General features: G+C 41.2%; 1 protein-coding gene across 1 annotated transcript in view; it reads right to left on the bottom strand.

Annotated features, from left to right (window-relative positions):
* Positions 1–19,518, bottom strand: part of LOC109927376 (NAD(P) transhydrogenase, mitochondrial) — a 171,910-nt gene that overhangs the window by 4,924 nt on the left and 147,468 nt on the right. Inside the window, exon 21 of the mRNA XM_020527372.2 lies at positions 11,573–11,688. Coding sequence (XP_020382961.2) covers positions 11,573–11,688 — 116 coding nt within the window. The remainder of the gene's footprint in view (positions 1–11,572; positions 11,689–19,518) is intronic.

Genomic DNA, 19,518 nt, shown 5'->3' with positions numbered 1-19,518 from the left:
CAGACTGTATGGGCTTCTTCACACATAACTGTATGATTCTAGGTGTGCAACCACCTTCTCAAAGTAAGGAATGTACCCTTGTAAATGTTAACCACACGCTGGAATCAAACATTTTTAATAAAGTTACACACTGGATAATTTCCCTGTCACTTTTCCAAAGCAAGATACTGATATGGAGACAAGACCACTTGCCGCCTTATCCAAAACTCTACCAATGACCCAAAAAAAAATTACATCTTACAAACATTGCGACAACACCAATTTCTAGTGGTTTTGTCTTCTAATCGCCTTTCAGCTTATTCCAAATTGATTTTGTGGACAATGGGTGGTGGTGAATGATGCAGCTGGAGACTCACCCCACAATCTGCTTAAATTAATTGTTCTGCAAAATTGTCAGTCAAAAGCCTGTCAACTATTTAAGACACAATATTTGCTTAGATTTTGTATAAAATATCAGGCAGACTTTTTTGAGCTGTGGGATTTAGATGACTGAAGGAAGAATGCAGAACAGTTTTTCCCTTTAGAATACATCTGTATCCATACACGTGTTGATAATATATTTCATTTGGACCACAGTAAGTGTGAAATAAATCAGATCACTCATCAAGTTTTATATGTAACTGCCACATTAAAAGCACATGTTACTCCAGCCAATATTTCCACTCCCTTGCCATTAACTTTATTCTTCTTCCGGCTACATTGTTTGAACTGTTTTACAATCTTTGCAAAACCTCAAGCACTCTATTCCACGCAGTTGAATTTCAAATCAAAATCCTGGCCACCACTAAGGACTGCATAATTCCACTATTGGATACATTTGCCCATATGTGACCATCATTGTGGCTGAAGCGCTCAACAATGCTTTTGTGACCTCTAAACTAGATTTCTCCAATTACTTATCCAATGGCTGCCCAAACTGTGCAAGTTCCAATGTGTCCAAACTTTATCGCCTACACACTGTCGTATACAAAGCCCCTGTTAGTCATCATTCCTCTGACAAACAATGTTGGCTCACAGTCCTCTAATAGTATGTCAGTCTTAAATGTTTTGTTGTAACATACAAATCCCCCCAACTATAATCGTACCCTATCATTTCAACTTTCTTATGCCTTAGATCTCTTTCACTGAATTCAGTATGGCCTTCTGTTCTTCCCACACTTCTCCCCAAACCTCCTCCAATACCCACCTAATATTCTCCCACTCCAAAATTGATGGAACAATGTTTAGCTATCTTAGTCCCACTCTTGGGGTCTATCTCCGACATCTTATTTCTATATTCACCTTTGACAGTCCTCTGAAGAGCCGTTGTCAAAGTCTTTGGGCACTTCAGTTAACCATGTTAATTTGTCCCATCTCAACAAAGATCCTAGGTATATCTCCATGCTAAAACAGTGGTCCAAATATTTATTATTAGTCGTGGCTCCACAGCTACTGGCTTTTTAAAAGTTAATTCATGGGATGCAGGTGTTGCTAGCTAGGTTAGCACTGATTGACCATCCTTATATGCCCAGGGCAGAGAAAGGTCAATCACGTTGCTGTGTGTCTGGATTCACTTGTAGACCAGACCAGGTAAGGATTTTTTTTCATTCATTCATTCATGGGATGAGAGGCATCACTGATTAGGCAGCAGTTATTGCCCATCCTTAATTGTCCAGCGAGCAGTTCAGAGTCAACCACATTGCTGTGGGTCTGGAGTTACATGTAGTCCAGACCAGGTAAGGATGGCAGTTTCCTTCCCTAAAGGACATTAGTGAACCAGATGGATTTTTCTGACAATCGACAATGGATTCATGGTCATCATTAGATTCTTAATTCCAGATTTTTTATTGAGTTCAAATTCTGCCATGTGCCGTGGCAGGATTCGAACCCAGGTCCCCAGAAAGTTACCTGGGTCTCTGGAATAACAGTTCAGCAATAATACCACTAGATCATCACTTCCCCTAAAGGATGGCAGATTGCTTTCCTTAAAGCACATTAGTGAACCAGATGTGCTTTTACAACAATCAACAATGGTTTCATGGTCATCATTAGATTAGACTAGCTTTTTAACTGAAACTTCTAATAAATTCAAATTTCATCATCTATAATGATAGGATCCAAACCCAATTCCCCAAAACATTAACCTGGGGTTCTGGGTTATAGTCCAGCTTCCCTCTTATTCATGTGTAAGGCTCAAAAATAAGTCAGATGGTGATACCAGAGAATATTGCAGTTTGGACATTGGTCAGAATTTGAATCCCTGGTTGATTCTTCCCTCTGTAAGCCAGACCACATAGACCAAAGATGACAGATAGAAAAACAAGCCTTATCAGACTGTTTATTAAGTTATCAGGGAATATACCTCAACAACCTTGTAGCAGAAAGAACTGTGAAACTTTGCAGTTTCCAACATAATTCCATCATAAAATTTTACCTGTTCTAAAGTATATTGTGACGAAATGAAATCCAAAAGCAACATTGTGACCAATAAAATCGTTGAACTAATTAATATTTCTAATTTGAAGCTTAACAAGTCTATTGGCTGACAGAAATTAGAAATGAATTAAAGTGAATATATTTGCATTGACAATTGTTACAAAATGTTTGTTGCTATCTTACAGAGGAGGAGGCTGGCATCTTAGTTTAGTGACCAAAGTAAGAGAAAGAAAAGTAAATTATTTTAGGTAGCTTTAAAATGTTTTTTGTCATTATTATTTGATTTTTCACTATCTAATTACGGACAACAGCAAAATAAATTACTGTGCATTGTTGAATATAGATGGATTGGGATTTTCATGGGATAGGGTATAATGTATTAGCACGAATTAAGAATTGGCTAATGAATGAAAGCAGAAAGTAAGAATAAACAGGTCATTTTAAGATTGGCAGGCCGTAACTAGTGGGGCAACACAAAGATCATTACTTTGCCCTCAGAAATTTACAATCCACATCTAATGATTTAGATGAAAGGACAAGTGTAATGTGTTAAGGTTTACTGGAAATGTAAGCTGTGGGAAGGATGCAAAAGGGATATAAAGGGTTATGGTTTACACAGTTAAGTGATTGGAAAAAATGTGGAAGATAATGCATAATATTGTATTGTGTAAAGTTGTTCATTTTGGTAGGAATAGCAGATAAGCAAAGTTGTTTTTAAATGGCGAAAGATTGGAAAATGTATGTATTTAGAAGGTCTTGAATGGTCTTGTAAATTAATCATACAAAGTCAGCATGCAGCTACAACAAGTAATAATGTAATCAAATGGTATGTCAGCTTATATTACAAATAGGCTAGGAGTGCAAGAACAAATAAATCTTATTGTGATTGTACAGGGCCTTACTGAGATCATACCGAGAGTACGATGTATAGTTTTGGTAAGCACTTCCTAAGAGAGTACATATTTGCCCCAGAGTGCAATGAAAGTTAATTAGGCTGATTCCTGAGATGACGGTACTATCAAAGAGGAGTAATTGAGTAGACTAGATTTATGTTCTCAGGAGTTTAAAAAATGAAAGGTGATCCCATTGTGACATATAAAATTCTTAAGGGGCTTTGCAGAGTAGACGCTGGGAGAATGTTTCATTTGTTTTGAAGTAGGGGTCATAACTATCAGAATATGAGGTCAACAAAGAGTTGTGGACCTTTAAAATTTTCTGTCTCAGGGAGGTGTGGATGTTCAAATGATGAGACTATTACGGCTCTTGAAGAAGTAACAAGTAATGTGGATAAAGGAGAACCTGTAAGTATACAGTATATATGGATTTCTAAAAGGCTTTTGATTAGGTGTCAGATCAAGAGTTACTATGCAAAATAAGAGCTCATAGGTGCACCAAAGGTATCACCATGGATAGAGAATTTGTGGGTTAAAGGCATGAAATAGAAGGGACAAATGAATCACTTTTGAGTTGGCAAGCTGTAACCAGTGGAGTGTCACAGGATTACTGATGGCGTGTCAACTATTTACGATCTATATCAATGACTTAGGTGTGTGGTTGCTAAATTCATAGATTGCGTAAAGATGGTAGAAAGGTACCTTGTGAGAAGGACATAAAGATTTTATAAAGAGATTAAGTGAGCAGCCAAAAAATTGGCAGATGAAGCATAACGTATGAAATGCAAAGTTGTCCACTTTGGCAGGAAGACAAGAAAAGTAGCATGACTATTTGAAGAGATTTCAGAATTCTGAGATTGAGGGATCTGTTGATGGTGGCACACAAATCAAAAATGTTAGTTTTCACGTACAGTAAATGATTAGGAAGGCAAATGGAATGTTGTCGTTTATTGCAAAGAAAATTGAATATAAATGTTGGGATATTTTACTGTGGTTGCATTGGCAATTTGTAAGGCCACATCTGGTATAGTGTGAACACTTTTGGTTTCCTTACTTAAAGGTTTTAATAACATTGGAAACTGCACAAAGTTCACAAGACTGATTCCTAGGATGACGGGTTATCTTATGAGGAAAGATTGGACAGGTTGGGCTCATTGGAGTTTTAGAAAAATGGGAACTGATCTTGTTCAATCATATAGATGTTATTTGGTGGAACTGATTGGGTGGAAGCTGAGAGGATATGTCTCGTTTTGGGAGAGGTCAGAAATAGGGAAAAACAGTTTACACCTATTTCTTCCATTGAAGAAAAAATGAGTTTTTTTTCTTTCAGAGAGGCATAGAATTATCGTCCCTAGTGAGCAGTGGAGGCCAGGTAATTAAATAATCTTCAGCCTGAGTTAGGGAGATTTTTGATTGACAAAGGAGTCTAGTGTTAGAGGGGGTAGATGGGAAAGTAGAGTTGAGGCCACAATCAGATCAGCCATGATCTTATTGAATAGTAGTTCAGGCTCAAAGAGGCAAATGGCCAACTCTTGCTCTCAATTTGTGAGTTCCTAAGTCAGAGATCAATAGATTTTTAAACACCAAATGAGTCAAGAGATAGCGGATACTGTGGAAAGATGTGGCTCAGGTATAAAATCAGCCACGACCTGAATGAATGACCAAGCAGGCATGAAAAGCCAAAAAGGTATATACCTGCAGTTTCTTATGTTCTTAAACTGAAGGAAGAGTCTGTAGGTCAGCCCATTATCCTTAGTCGTATAGTGATGTACATACAAAGTACCCATTTTACAATTTAATTGAAAGTCTGAATGGAATTAATTTGTGTAGTGAAGTCATTGTTTGTTCTTATTCATTCTTGGAACATGAACACAGTTAGCAAGGCCAGTATAGTCCATAAAGCATAGGAGCAGAATTAGGTCATTCAGCCTATCCAGTCTGCTCTGCCATTCAATGGCTGATTTGATAATCTCGAGTCCATTTTCCTGCTTTCTCTCTATGATTCCCTTACTGTCTCAGCTATGAATACACGAAATGACCTATCCTCAATAGCCCTCTGTAGAAAAGAAATCCAGAGATTCACAATCATCTGAGAGAAGAAATTGCTCCTCATCTCTGTTTTGAATGTGTAACCCCTTATTCTGAGATTATACGATCTGGTCCCAAACTCTCCCACCAGGGCGAGCAACCCTTCCAAATCCTGTTAAGTCCCCTTAGGATTCTGTACGTTTCAATAAAGTCACCTCTCATTCGAATAAATTCCAATGAGTACTGACCCAATCTGTGCAACCTCTCCTCATCGAAAACCTTCTCTGGACTGCTATCAATAGCAATACTCTTCAGGTAAGGGTACTAATCACAGTATTCCAGCTGTGGTCTGACTAATGCTTTGCATAGTTTTACCAAAACCTCCCTACTTTTAAACTCCATTTTCTTTGAAATAAAGGCCGATATTCCATTTGCCTTCCTGATTAACCTCTGAACTGGATGCAGGCTTTGTGTGATTCAAGTCCCTCTGCTGGGTAGCTTCCTGCACAGTTTTTGAATTTAAACAGTATTCAGTTACTCTATTCTTCCAAAGTGCATAACCTCACATGTCCCCACACTATATTCTATTTGCCAGGTTTTTACTTGCTCATTTAAGAGTTATAGAGTCATGCAGCACAGAAGAGACCCCTTAGAAGAGACCTATCCACACCAGTCCATTGTCCAGTACTTGGCCCTCAGCCTGGAACGTGATGATATCTGAAGTATTCATCCAAGTACATTTTAAAGGTTGTGAAGCTTCCTGCCTCTACGGTACTCCCAGGAACTGCATTCCGGATTCCCACCAGAAAATTTCCTCAAATCCCCTCTAAACCTCCTGCCTTTCACCTTAAAACTATGTCCCCTTGTTATTAACCCTTCAACTGAAGGGAACAGCTGCTTTCTATTCACCCTGTGCATGCCTCCCCATCTTATATACTGCTATCAGGTCTGCCCTCTACCTTCTCTGCTCCAAAGAAAACAACCCGAGCTGATCCGGCCTTTCTTCAGAACTAAAGTGCTCTATCTCTGGCAACATCTTGGTGAATCTCCTTTGCACCTCCACCAGGGTAATCATGTCCTTCCTATAGTGTAGTGAGCAGAACTGCACACAGTATTCAGGCTGAGGCCAAATCAAAGTCCTGTACAGCTCTAACATATCCTCCCTTCTCTTACAATCTATGCCACAACTGATAAAGGCAAGTGTCCCATATGCCTTCTTAACTACCCCATTAACCTATCTTGCTGCCTGAGAGACCTAGCACTGATCCCTGTTGTACAGCACTGCACACTGGTTTCCAGTCACACAAACAACCTCCTGTATGTATCCTGCCGCCAGGCCAATTTTGGATCCAACTTGCCAAATTATCCTGGATACCATTATCCATTACTTTCTTTATCATTCTCCTATGTCGGACCTTGTCAAAGGCCTTACTGAAGTCCACATAAACTACATCAACTCTACTACCCTCGTCTACACTCCGGATCACTTCCTCAAAACATTCAAATTTAGGCATGACCTCCCTCTGACAAAGCCATGCTGATTATCACTGATCAAACCTTCCTCTCCCCTCCTAATCCCCTTACACTATAACTACTGCAATCAGCATTGGGAAGTCGAAATGCCCTGACATAATCATCTTATTGTTATTTTTTTTAGACACCTTAATGAATTGTCTGCATATCTGCTCCTCTATTTCCTGCTGGACATGGGGGAGCCTGTCACACTCCAAACTATGTGTCTGTTGCCTTAGTATTCCTAAGCTCTACCCACAAAGCCTCATTTGAAAACTTTTCCATGATATCATCCCTCCTACCTGCAGTAACTGACTCCTGAATTAATAATGCAACACCACCTCCTTCTTTATACCCCTCCCTATCTTGCATGAAGATCCTGTACCCTGGAATTTTGAGTTTCCAGTCTTCCCCTTCCTCAACCACACCTTTGGGATGGCAACATTATGAGATTTCCACATCTCAATCCTCGCTTTTAACTCATCTAATCTACAACACTCCTAGAATGAAAGTAAAGACCTCTCAGCCATGCCTTACTCCCTTTAAATCAACAGTACTGAATTCCCATTATGTTGGTTCCTTTACTAAAGCATGCTGTATCCCTATTACACAAAGGCTTTGTGACCACTTCCCCACCAAACTAGTTTAAACCTCTAAGATTTTAGAGTAGATTTGTAGCTCGGGTTGTGGATGTTGTGGTTGGTTGGCTCGCCGAGCCGGTTTGTTGTTCCGCAGGCATTTCATTACCCTGCTGGGTAACATCATCAGCGCGGCCTCTGAAGAAGTGCTGTTGTGTTTTCCCGCCTGTTATTTAAACTCTGGTATCCATTGAGCTGGATTACCTCACTTCCAGTTTTCCTTCGCAATGGAGTGTATACGGGGTCCAGCTCTATGTGTTTATTGAAGGCTTTCTTAGTGGAGTACCAGGCTTCTAGGAATTCCAGTGCTTGTCTCTGCTTTGCCTGTCCCAGGATCCTGGTGTTGTCCCAATCGAATTGGTGGTTTTCCTTACCCATGTGGATGGAGATAAGTGAGTATTGGTTGTGTCTTTTTGTTGCCAATTGATGTTCGTGTACCCTTGTGGTTAATTTCCTTCCTGTTTGCCCAATGTAATGTTGTCGCAGTCTCTGCAGGGAATCTTGTATATGACAATGGTTCTGTCCATAGTGGGTAATGGGTGTTTGGTCCGGGTGAGCAGTTAGCGCAGTGTTGATGTGGGTTTTTGTGCTACTCTGATGCCCAGTGGTCGTAGGAGTCTTGTGGCCAGTTCAGATGTATTCCTGATGTAAGATAGTGTGATGAGTGTGTCGGGGAGTGTAGTATCTTCCTGGTGTCGTGCGTGTGATAGGCATCTTCTGAACCAGTTTTTTGGGTATCCCTTGTCTTTGAATACTTGGAAGAGGTACTCTTCTTCTTCTTGGCGTAGCTCTATGCTGCTGCAGTGTGTTGTTGCCCATTTAAATAATGTTCTCACGCAACTTCGCAACCCTCCAACCTCAGCAACACTCTTGTAAATCTTTTCTGAACCCTTTCAAGTTTCACAACATCCTTCCTATCGTAAGAGACCAGAAATGCATGTAGTGTTCCAAAAGTGGCCGAATCAATGTCATGTTGTACAGCCACAACTGACGTCCCAACTCCTATATCAATTCACTGATCAATAAAGGCAAGCATACCAAATGCTTTCTTCACTATCCAGTCTACTTGCGACTCCACTTTCAAGCAACTATGAACCTGCAGTCCAAGGTCTCTTTGTTCAGCAACACGCCCCAGGATCTTACCATTAAGTGTATAAGTCCTGCCCTGATTTGCCTTTCCAAAATACAGCATCTCACATTTATCTAAATTAAACTCCATCTGCCACGCCTCAGCTCATTGGCCCTTCTGATCAAGATCCCGTTGTACTTTGAGGTAACCTTCTTCACTGTCCACTCCCACTACACCTCCAATTTTGGTGTCATCTGCAAACTTACTAACCATACCTCCCATTTCACATGCAAATCATTTATATAAATGATGAAAAGCAGTGGATCAAGCACCGATCCTTGTGGCGCACTGCTGGTCACAGGCCTCCAGTCTGAAAAGCAACTCCCCACCACCACCCTCTGTCTTCTACAGGGCCAGTTCTGTATCCAAATGGCTAGTTCTCCCTGTATTCCATGTGATCTTGCTAACCTTGCTAACCAGTCTACCCTGATTCATAATTGTATTAAATGGCATAGCAGGCTCGAGGAGCTGAACTGACTTCTCATAGAATTCCTACAGTTTGGAAACATGCCATTCGGCCCATCAAATCCACATCAATCCTCCAAAGAGCATCCCACCTACCCCACCCTCTACCCTAGCCCTGTAACCCTGCATTTCCTTTCGCTAACCTACCTAGTTTGCACATCCCTGGACACTATGGGCAATTTAGCCTGGCCAATCCAGCTAATCTGCAAATCTTTGGGCTATGGGAGGAAGCCCACAGAGACATGGGGAGAATGTGCAAACTCCACACAGGCAATTTCCCGAGGGCAGAATCAAACTTGGGTCCCTGGCTCCGTGGGGAATCAGTGCCACTCCTGCTCCTAGTTCTTATGCTCTTAGGTTCAGGTGCAGACCATCCCACTTGTACAGATCCCACCTTCTGCAGAAACAGTCCCAGTGATCCAGGAATCTAAAACCTCCAATCTGCACCAACTGTGTCGATATCACCTGTCAATATCCCTCCGCAGCCTCATCACTTCCCTCCTCATCTATTTTGATATCATCCACAAACTTGACAATAGTACATTCATTTTCTTTATCCAACTCATTTACATACGCTGTAAGTAATTGTGGTCCCAGCACTGATTCCTGTGGAACTCCACTACTTACAGGTTCTCATCCCTAGTTGTCCTTGAGAAAGTGATATTCTTTTACCATTGCAATCTGTGCCATGTAGATGGCACAGTCTTGTCAAGGGAGTTGAACCATTTTTGACCCAGTGAAAACTACTTTAGGCAGTCTATGACTTGGAGAGAAACTGACGAGTGGTGGCATTCCCCATACATCTGAAACTTTGGTCGTGTTATTTTAGGAGTTGGAAGCTCCTGGTTTGTAAGATGTTTTCAAATAAACTTTGGTGAGTTTCTGCATGCACATAGGGTACCAATCCAATTGACTACTTTGTCCTAATGGTTTCGAAGTTCTTGAGTGTTGTTACAGCTATACTCATCTGGGCAAATGGATGATTTTCCCAAGCACTCCTGACTTGTGTCCTGTAGATGGTGAACTGACTTTGCGAAGTCAGGAGATGAGTTACTTGTTGCAGGATTCCTAGTCTCTGACCTGCTCTTGTATTCATGGTACTTTTACGGCTAGACCAGTTCAATTTCTGGTTAATAGAGATTCCCAAGATGATTCAGTGTTGGTGACACCATTGAATTCAAAGGAGATAGTTAGATTCTCTCTTGTTGAAGACAATCATTGCCTGACACTTATGCAGCAAAACTTTTATTTGGTACTCATCAGCTCAAACCCAGATATTGCTCAGGTCTTGCTGCAAATGGACAGGGACTTCTTCTTTATCTGAGAAGTCACAAATGACACTGAACATTGTGCAATCATCAGAGAATGTCCCCACCGTTGACCTTATGATAGAGAGAAGGTCATTGATGAAGCAGCTAAAGGTGGTTGGACGTGGGACTCTATCCTGAGGAACTCCTGCAGAGATGTTCCGGAGCTGAAATGACTGACCTCCAACAATCACAACGACCTTGCTTTGTGCTGATATGACTCCAACCAATGAAGAGTTTACCCCAATGCCCACTGACCTCAGATCTGCTACGGATCCTTAAGGCCATACTGACGTGCTGGGAGCCTCGATCACTGAAGATGGAGATCCCTGTACAGCCTCCTGTCCTGTTAGTTGTTTAAGTGTTCACCACCATTGGCAGCTGGATGTGGCAGCACTGCTGAGCTTGGATCTGATCCACTGGTTATGGGTTCACTTAGCTCCCTCTACTGTATACTGCTTCCACTGCTTGGCATGCAAGCCCTGTTTTGTACCCTCATCATTTCTTGGCATGGCTGGTGCTAATCCTGGTATGCCCTCCTACACTCTTCATTGAACCAGGGCTCATCTTCTGGCTTGGAGGTGACAGCAGAGTGGGCCATGACTTTACAAACTGCAGTTGAATAAAATTCTGCTGCAGTTGATGGTCCCCAGATCCTTTTGGACATCTGGTTTTAAGTTGTTGGATCTGTTCAAAATACAATGGTGGTGGTACCACATACAGGGTAGAAGAATGTAGGATATTTTTATTTATCTGGTAAAGGCTTAAAAGTGGTTCAAGAATTTTTATATGACAGTATTCCATAAATTGGATGAAACAGACAACTGAGTGTCAAAAGCAAAGGCAGATTTTTGGTCCTTAACATCCAACCCAAGTTAATGGCTTTATTTTGGAAATTCTAGATGCAACAAGGACTACTTGGTTCTCTTCAAACGTGATTAGACTATTTTCATGGCTGCCAACTGCTCTTCAAGTTTCCCCTCCTACGCAAACGTTCTCCCTACACATTGTATCTAAAGTCATCAACTCTTTTCTGAAGTGTAACTATCTTCTTAACATTGCCATTTGCTCATTATACATACCAGGCATAGCACCACACGGATAATTCAATGGCATGTTATTTCAACCATATCACATCAATGACTGAAAATCCTTTAACATTCATTTCTTGCCTTTTGTACTCACTTGTTTGGATTTCCAGACTTCCAGCACAGGCATTCCAGCAATAATTGAATTTGGATCTTCCTGAGCTGCTGAGTTGACAGTGTCATTTGCTCCAATAACTAACACCAATTCAGTTTCTAAAAAAAAAACAGGAATTATTTAAAGGTAATTTGCAAAACAAAAATCAATACCTACATTATCCCTTTCAAGCTTGTTACATCTCACTGGGGTAGCATGCTGAAAATCAAGAACTGCCATTCCCAGAGTCATCAAAAAAAAAGATTTATACAAGTACAAGTGAGGAAGTATAAAATTTCCCAACTTACCTATCTTTCAGACCTAGGTTGACAGACCAGGTTTCTGTACTTAACAAGAACTATTATTTATTACAAATTAATAGATTCCACTTAGAAGTAAACAATTATGAACCCACGACATTAAACTTTACCAAGTAAATCTCTACCCCCATATAAAACTCTCCCTATACGTACAGACAGACAGACAGACGCAAAAACACATTGGTGTTATGGGCAGAGGGAAAGACTGGGAAGGCAGTTCAATGTGCCCTGTTCACGGGGTTTGCTGAGATTATCCTTCTACCTTTTCAGGACTTGTTGCTTCTTAATCTTCCTTCCTCAGAAACTTTCACTTGCTTGCAGGATGGACAGAGCAACTGGTTCACAGTAATAGTGTTTTCAACTTATTAGTTAAAATTCACTGCTTATAGCAACTGATGAAGGGAAATTAGCTGGCTTTCTTCAGGTTTGGGTTGTTTATTCCAGTAGATGGGCGCACATTCCCTTCTTTTCCAAGACCCAATAGTTTCTAACCAAACATTCACAACCACAAGCTGTGCAGCTACCTGAGACCCAATCACATGGTTTTTGAGAGGCATAAGGACCTTGTTATTAACAACTGGTCACTATTCCGCAGACCAACCAGCAACCTGTTGCTGGATGAATCTTCCTTCATACATACTCTTCGGCTCCAGTTCGTTTACAACTAAATCTCCCCCACTGCTTGAACAAATAGCAGTGTAAACAGTACTTATAATGAGTGTTGCCAACCTGCTTTTAACAAATACAGTTATCTGTCCCACAATACTTGCTTTTAAAACAGTCATTTTCCCATTTAAGTCCTCAATCAAAAATATGGAAAAATAAAAAGATACTGTTTTTACAACCTTCAGAAACAAAAGGTGGATTTGGATATTGTTATCAGAGATTTATTCAGATGGCAACTCACTGTAGTCTCATAATCACAGCTCATTATAAAGATGTCTTGGTGGGGGGTAAAGAGACTCATGACAAACCTATTCACAATGATAAGAAAACCTGGTTGAGGGAAAGGGAATGAAACAGCACACTTATTCAGAATATTATCGAGATTTCAGGACTACTAAAAACACTACACAGCCAATAAAATAGTCTGGTGAAAGACTGACATTGATAGTTTCACATGGACAAGTTAGCTGTATTTCCACACAGGAGTCTTACAAACACCAAATCAAACATTTATCTAATTAATTAACTTTTTGTGAAATTTCTGGGGAAGAATGTTGGTCAGGAAGCACAAACAGTTTTTTGGCCTTTTTTGCGTGATGCGATAGGAGTTGTTATATCCACTTGAAGAGGCAGATTGGAGTTAAATTGAATGTTTCATTTGGACGTTGCACTGGAAGTAATAGAATACTATCTCAGTGCTGCAACAAAGTGACAGGAAGGAAAGAATTGCTGCAGTGAACCTACTGGTGACAAAACTCAATGCTTCTCAGCTATTCCTTCAACTATCTATTCAATTCTTCTTTGCTTTATTTACTATACTTTTCTGCTTCCATTAAATGAACAGGGCGAAGTATAGTTTAGGAAGGGACCATCTTTTAATATAGGTTAGACCAAATTAAACACATTGTCACATATACAGTAGGTCAATCAAGATCCCGAAGAGAAAGGCAAGTTAACATTTCTGACTTAATCCTTCATCCATCAAAGGGTTGTACTTCAATGATTTTTACTTTCAAATGCTGATTCACCTGGGTTTCAAATATAATGAATATCACATTTGCAGATTATCTTCCCTTCCCCTACCCTGATCCTTTATTAATGAATATATTTGTATGCCAAACAAAGCGCTCACTTGGTAATAAACAATTTTACAAAAGCTAGAACATCAGCTTCAGTACCTACAGCATTTACCTAGAGCTGGACTTATCTTTCCATTATGAGATGGTCACATATGAAGCAAATGAATCAGACAGGCAGAAAAATTGAGATTGTGTCTTCAAGGTTTAAATTTTATGATCGTACATGCCAGTCCAAAAGAAAACTGGTTGTACTATGCACGCACAATTCAGAATCAAAATGAAAAGCACAGCCAAGTACTCAGTCAATGCAATTTAAACATGGTATGTTGGCCTATATTTGCCTTGCTGTAGTCTAATAAAATTTTTACCGAGTTAATAAAATCTGACCTATTCATTACACAGAAAAATAAATAAAATACATTTTTCTTAAGAAGTTCAGTTCAAGAAGTACACAAACAAAAATGCCTGGGTAACCACAAGATTTTAATTCACTCTGTCCCATTCCCCCCCGCCAAAAAGAGTACTGAAGTTTTGTGAAGAACACTACAGGCCTGAAATCCGCAAGCTGCAGCTGTTGCCTGGTGTTTAAGTTAACTGTGGATGAACCAGAAAGCACAATATAGCCCTTGGACTTTCAGGACTGTCGAATAATTCAGCCCAAGCAGTGGAAAAAATTAAGTAGGTTTGTATAACATTTCATCATTGCCACCTGACTGTACTTACGAGAAAATACTTGTGAGTTAGTAGATATAAGGGACAAATAGGGCACAGTTTTTAAGGGTGAGGGAATGATGGTTTGGGTATGTGTGAAGAGTTAAATTCCCTAAAAGTTACTTGAGGCCAGGTTCCCAATACATTGCCATCCTCTTCCAGGTTTCACTTAGTTGAGTTTGAAAATGGGAAGGGAATCCCATGCAGCTGTCAGATGAGGCACTTAAATATTCAATTTCATTAAGATCTGTTCTCAAATAAGATTTTGGCTTCAATAGAAAATTTGCCAGAAGCAACTGTACAGTGAGGAATGGATCTTCAGTGAAATTGATAGTTTTGATCAGTGAAACTGAAGGGCTCCAGCCATGGTTAAGTACGTTACTGCTCCTCAGAGTATGTTTTCACTACTTGACAGAGATCACCAAAACCTTGGTGTAGTGATTATAACAAGGTCAACCAGGTGGGCATCATAGAATATGAGTCCCCTGATTAGGGCCATTAACCTGGTCCAATCAGGGAGCCCTGGCTGACAGATAGAAAGACGAGTGTCAGACATCCTGGTCACTCTGAGAGCTGGCTGTGAAGGAGCTGGATCAGTGTCAAGGACTTTCCACGTGTAAATAGAGGATGACTTGGTGACGGAATACCGGCTTCTCTGGAGTTATATCAATGGACATGACAGAAAAACTCACTCCTGAAAAATTTGTTCACGGCAGTTGTCTTTGATTTGATGTAAGCATTTCAGGCATCATGCTTTTATTTGGGGAAGCTTGACAAATCTGATTCTGCTGTCAAAAACTGGGCCTAGTTGTGGAAAGACTGCGTTTTTGTTTCCAGGTAAACAACATTGAACCAGATGAAAAGCAATGGGTATTTATCCTGACAGCTTGTGGACCCACAGCTTTTTTGGTTATTAGGAGCCTGTCTTTTCCTGAGGCACCAGATAATAAAAACCTTTCAAGAGATGACAGATTTGTTTAAGGAATATTACGACCCTGAGCCTTCCCTAATTCTGTGATGCTATTGGTTTTACTTGGCAGTTCGAAAACTGGGGAATGCACAGCAGGACTTTTGATGAGGTTAAGATGACTGGAAGAGGCATGTGACTTTGGATTCATCCTTAATGAGATGCTGAGAGACCATTTGGTATGTGGGATTAATGATGTAACCATGCAAAAACACCTACTAGCTGAGCCCAACTGGACTTCAAACAGGCACTACAACTGGCTTTACCAATGAAAATTGCAGCAAGTGGAGCTTATGAGTTGGAGGGTATTCCAATGGAAGTGGACATTCTCACCAGTCCCACTGAGCTTGTTGGGGAACACCACTTGAGTGAAGGCAATTGCATAGCCTCACAGAGGACATATCCTGAACAGAGGGACTCCAGGTTAGCCTGCAGCAAAGCCCCAAAACAAAGCCAAGCCTCAGTCAAATGGTTAAAATTTCTTCAGGATCCCAGCCGGCAGGCCATTGTGGTTGCTGCCGGTATGCAGGCCCGAGACAGCAAAGAGGCCCACTAGGTCTAAATTGAGTCAGTGAACTCATAGGCCAGTATCCAGGACAGCGCACACCCTGGAAAGTCCAGCTACATCTGGTTTGGAACAGTTAATTTGCTTAGCTACAATCAAATCAGAACCAATCAAAATAAACGCTTGGTTAAACGGTCACCTGGTTGTAATAGAGATCGATACCGGTGTGGCTGTATCAGCGATTACAGAATCAGTCTTTACCAAAGTTCACCTTGGACTCCAACCCTTAAATTTGCACAAGACCTCAGCTAGACTGAGAACCTATACCAAGGAACCTTTATAGATTAAAGGTGCAACTTTGATTCTGGCCTCTTATGAGAAGCAGCTGGTTCAGTTACTACTGACTGTAATAAAAGGCTTGGGCCTAAGCTTAATGGGGCTAAATTAGTTGATAAAGATTCACATACATTGGCTCAACATTTTTCAATTAAAAAATGGCTGCCTGAATGAAGTCGTAATTAAATACCCAGATGATTTCCAGGAAGGTCTAGGAACTGTCAAAGGAGCCAAGGCCATTTTGCATATTGACCAAGAAGTAATTCCATGATTCTGCAAGGCCAGCCCAGTGCCATTTGCTTTATGGGCAAAAGAAGAGGCAGAAATCAGGAGGCTGGAAAGCCAAGGAATAATCAAACCAGTACAGTTTGTGGAGTGGGCAGCACTGGTCATACCAACTGTGAAGCCATGTGGGTCAGTTTGCCCTTGTGGGGATTGCAAACAAATGATAAAGCACTTTTTGCAGCTGGATAAATACCCAATTCCTCACATAGAGGATTTATACGCAGAGCTGGCAGGGGGTGCTGTCCTTCACAAAGCTGGATATAAGCCATGTGTGCTTGCAATTGCCATAAGATGAGGATTCCCGGAAGTATGTTACGATTAATGCCCTTTAGGATTTGTATCAATATACAAGACTACCATTTGGGATATTGCCAACCCGTTCAATTTTTCAGCAGATGATGGAGAACATTTTGCAAGGTCTACCCCAGGTCACCATTTATCTAGATGACGTGCTAATAACAGAGAAGATCAATAAGGAGCACTTTAAGAACTTAGACGTAAGGCTTAAACATTTCCCCCAGCCTGGCTCCCATGTCTGTACCAGAGCTTAAGTCTTTCCTTGGGCTTGTGAATTATAGCCTCCATCCTGGCACCTTTGCATCAACTCTTAAAAAAGGATCAGCTTTGGAAATGGTTGCATAGCCAAGCCATAGCTTTCGGGGAATTGAAGGAACAGTTATCATCCTCTAAGGTATTGGCACACTATGATCCCCAAGCAAGATCTGGTATTGACATGAGATGCCTCTCCATCTGGCACTGGGGTAGTATTAGCTCATAGGTTACCCAGTAGAGAGGAACACCCAATAACGTACACATCCAGGATTTCGGTTAATTCAGAATGAAAATACATCCAGAGAGAGAAGGAAGGTTTGGCAGTTATATTTGGAGTCAAGAAGTTCCACCAATGCCATCACTGATGTAAATTTGTAATAATAACGGATCACAAACCCCTGCTAGGTCTAGTTAAAGAGGACAAGGCAGTGCCGCCCATAGCTTCAGGCTAAATTCAGCAGTGGGCTCTAATACTAAATGCATACACTTACAAGTTGGAACACCGTCTGGGAGGCCAAGTAGCAAATGCTGCTGGCAGATACACACTGGTCGTGCCGCCACTGGAAGAGTCCATAATGGTTTTACATTTTCTGGACACACTTCTGGTCACAGCTGACAATGTCAGAGTTTGGATGTAAAAGATCCAGTCCTGGCAAAATTGAGACAACTAATGGTAATGAGGGAATCCAAAGGGCCACCACAACCAGAACTGAAACTTTTTTGGATCTGGAGAGACCAGATCACAGTAGAGGAAGGTATATTATTATAGGGAGCAAGAGTGATTGTCCCAGGCAAAGATTTCTGCCAGAGACTAGCTGAACTCCACCAGGGTCATCCAGGGGTTTCCAAAACAAAAATATTGGTGAGAAGTTATGTCTGGTGGTCAGAATTGAATGCAGACAAAACCACGTTGGTGGGCAGTGCCCAGAGTGCCAACAAGGATAAAAATTACCACCAGTAGCTCCCCACATTCGTGGGAATGGCCAGGTAAACCTTGAATTTGGTTACACATCAATTATTCAGGTCCTTTCGTGGGCTCAATGTTCTTAGTCATTATGGAAACCCACTCAAAGTGGTTTGACAGGCATAGAGTTCATTCGTCAAATACAGGTACGACAACAGAAAAACTGCGTGCATCTTTTGCAATACACGGACTCCCGAAAGTATTGATCACACGAATTGGGCCATTGTTCACCCAGTGGGGAATTTGAGTATTTCGTAAAGTCGAAGGGTGTACGTCATAAAAGGACACCTCCATCCCATCCATCATCCAATGGTCTGGCAGAAACAACAGTCCAAACTTTAAAGGCAGGTTTAAAGAAATGGCCTACACCTTCACTTAATACCAAATTATTTGATTAGAAGACTATCCCTCATGCAACTACAGGGATAGCTCCAGCAGAGTTGCTAATGGGGAGGAAACTCCACATCAGTTTAAATCTGATCCTCCTGGACCTGGGATAAAATGAAATTGCATCAGGAACACCAACGTTAGACACAAGATGCCGCTAAGTGAGGAGACAGTTTACTTCAGGGACAAAATTTTATGTAGAAACCACGGAATGGTCCTGCATGGGTAAAAGGCATGGTGATATACAAAATTCGAGTAGGTATGATGGTCCTGAACAAGCACGTGGACCATATGAATGCTGCAAACTCACAAACGGTGCAGGAACAAAATGTGCCCAGCTCCTTGATAGCCTTTCCACCTGTTCCGGAATCCATGGGTTCTCTGTCTCCATCAAGTGTTGAAGATACCTCGAAATCTGAGATGGACACGGCTGATGTCAGCGCCTCAATGCCTTTGCCACCTGAAGAAGAAAATGATTTTCTTCCGAGGCACTCCAGGAGCAAGAGGTGAGCTTCTGTGCATTACACACTTCACATATTTGAGTCTGAGTTGGAGAAACCTGAAATGCCCTAGGAGGAGCTACAAAAAAAGAGAACCAGCCTATATCCTTGGACTGAAAGGGGGAGGGAGGATTGTAACAAGGTCAGCCAGGTGGACCTTATAGAATATGAGTTCCCTGATTGGACCAGGTTAACAGCCCCGATCAGGGAGTCCTGGCTGATAGATATAAACAGGAGTGTCAGAGGTTCTGTTCACTCTCAGAGCTGGCTCTAGGGCAGCTAGATCAGTGTCAAGGGGCCTCCATTTCGAAATAAAGGGTGACTCAATGATTGGATACAGGCCTCCAGGGAGTTATTTCACTTGGAAGTCATTTTACCTCTCTAGTACTCACTCCTACTGAGCTGCATTTCTCTGATGGCAAACTTCACCATGGTATAGAAACAGCCTATGGAGCACCATCTTGCATCTCTAAAGGAGAAACAACACCAATGCAGGAGCAACATCACCAAATCAGTTGTTTTCTCCTTGGCTATATGCCTTTTCACAGGGTATAAATAGACACAGAGATGCAGCTCAAAGGAGGTGAGACTCCTCACAGAGTGTCTACAGAAGACTATTAGTTCTCACTACATGTCTGATCACTAAGGTTTCAGGAAGTTCAGGTTTCTGTAGCAAG

This window comes from Rhincodon typus, chromosome 1 (assembly GCF_021869965.1).
Source record: "Rhincodon typus isolate 14 chromosome 1, sRhiTyp1.1, whole genome shotgun sequence".
Classification (NCBI taxonomy): domain Eukaryota; kingdom Metazoa; phylum Chordata; class Chondrichthyes; order Orectolobiformes; family Rhincodontidae; genus Rhincodon; species Rhincodon typus.
The sequence above is the reverse complement of the archived record's forward strand: the minus strand, read 5'-3'. Positions and strand labels throughout refer to the sequence as shown.